We start from the raw sequence: 744 nt of genomic DNA on the forward strand, positions 1-744 counted from the left end.
TTGTCAACACCTCCACCCCAAAAAGGTCAACGGGGATTATGCATCACCGGATGTTACACCAGGCGGAGTGATTTATCCGATCGGGTTCATGTTCCTTGTTTGGTTTGCACCGTTGCCGATCTGACTACACGGTATTCACTCGGGTGGATGTCAATGATCCTTCAGATGGGCTATTGACCCATGCAGTACCGGGTTCGAGCATTAGCACAATATCACTCACTCTGGGCTCTTGTTGAGTTTTGCGCCATCATTCCACGTGTGGTCAGGGTGGTGACATACTCTTGCTTCCATCTCTTCCATAGCTGGGCAATCAGGCGTTGTTGATACCGCCATGTCCGTATCAAGTGGTTCACTCCACTTGTGATGTCATCACGCCGGTAGATCCTGGTTCTCAAATTAGGTAGTCGAGAAAGCTCATGACCGATTAAGAAATGGGCCGGAGTTAATGCTGCTTCCCCGGAGATGTCATCACCCATGAACACCAGCGGTCTATCGTCGATGCGCGCCTCGATTTCACACAAGACAGTGTGGAGCTAGTCATATTTGAGGAGGGCTCCTTGAATTGTCTTTCGCAGAGCATTCTTGATAGATCGGAAGAGTCTTTCCCAATAACCACCGCACCAAGGGACTCCGGGTGAGATGAATTTCCACCGGATCCGTTCCTCGTTGAGCTTGCGTTGCAGTTTTTCCCCGTCGGAATTTCTGAACAGGCACGGGATGAATATGTCCGCCAGTTTGAAAGAC

At 50.1% G+C, this 744-nt stretch overlaps 1 protein-coding gene across 1 annotated transcript; it reads right to left on the minus strand.

The window, feature by feature from the left end:
* Positions 1-220: 220 nt before the first annotated feature.
* Tsp_02239a (multifunctional protein ADE2) lies at positions 221-476 on the minus strand (the record flags this gene model as incomplete). Its single annotated transcript, XM_003377996.1, has 1 exon — positions 221-476. A coding segment is annotated over exon 1 (256 nt), but the record flags the coding sequence as incomplete, so codon positions are not given.
* Positions 477-744: the final 268 nt, after the last annotated feature.

Source organism: Trichinella spiralis, assembly GCF_000181795.1.
Source record: "Trichinella spiralis strain ISS 195 chromosome Unknown Scfld4, whole genome shotgun sequence".
Taxonomy (NCBI): Eukaryota; Metazoa; Nematoda; class Enoplea; order Trichinellida; family Trichinellidae; genus Trichinella; species Trichinella spiralis.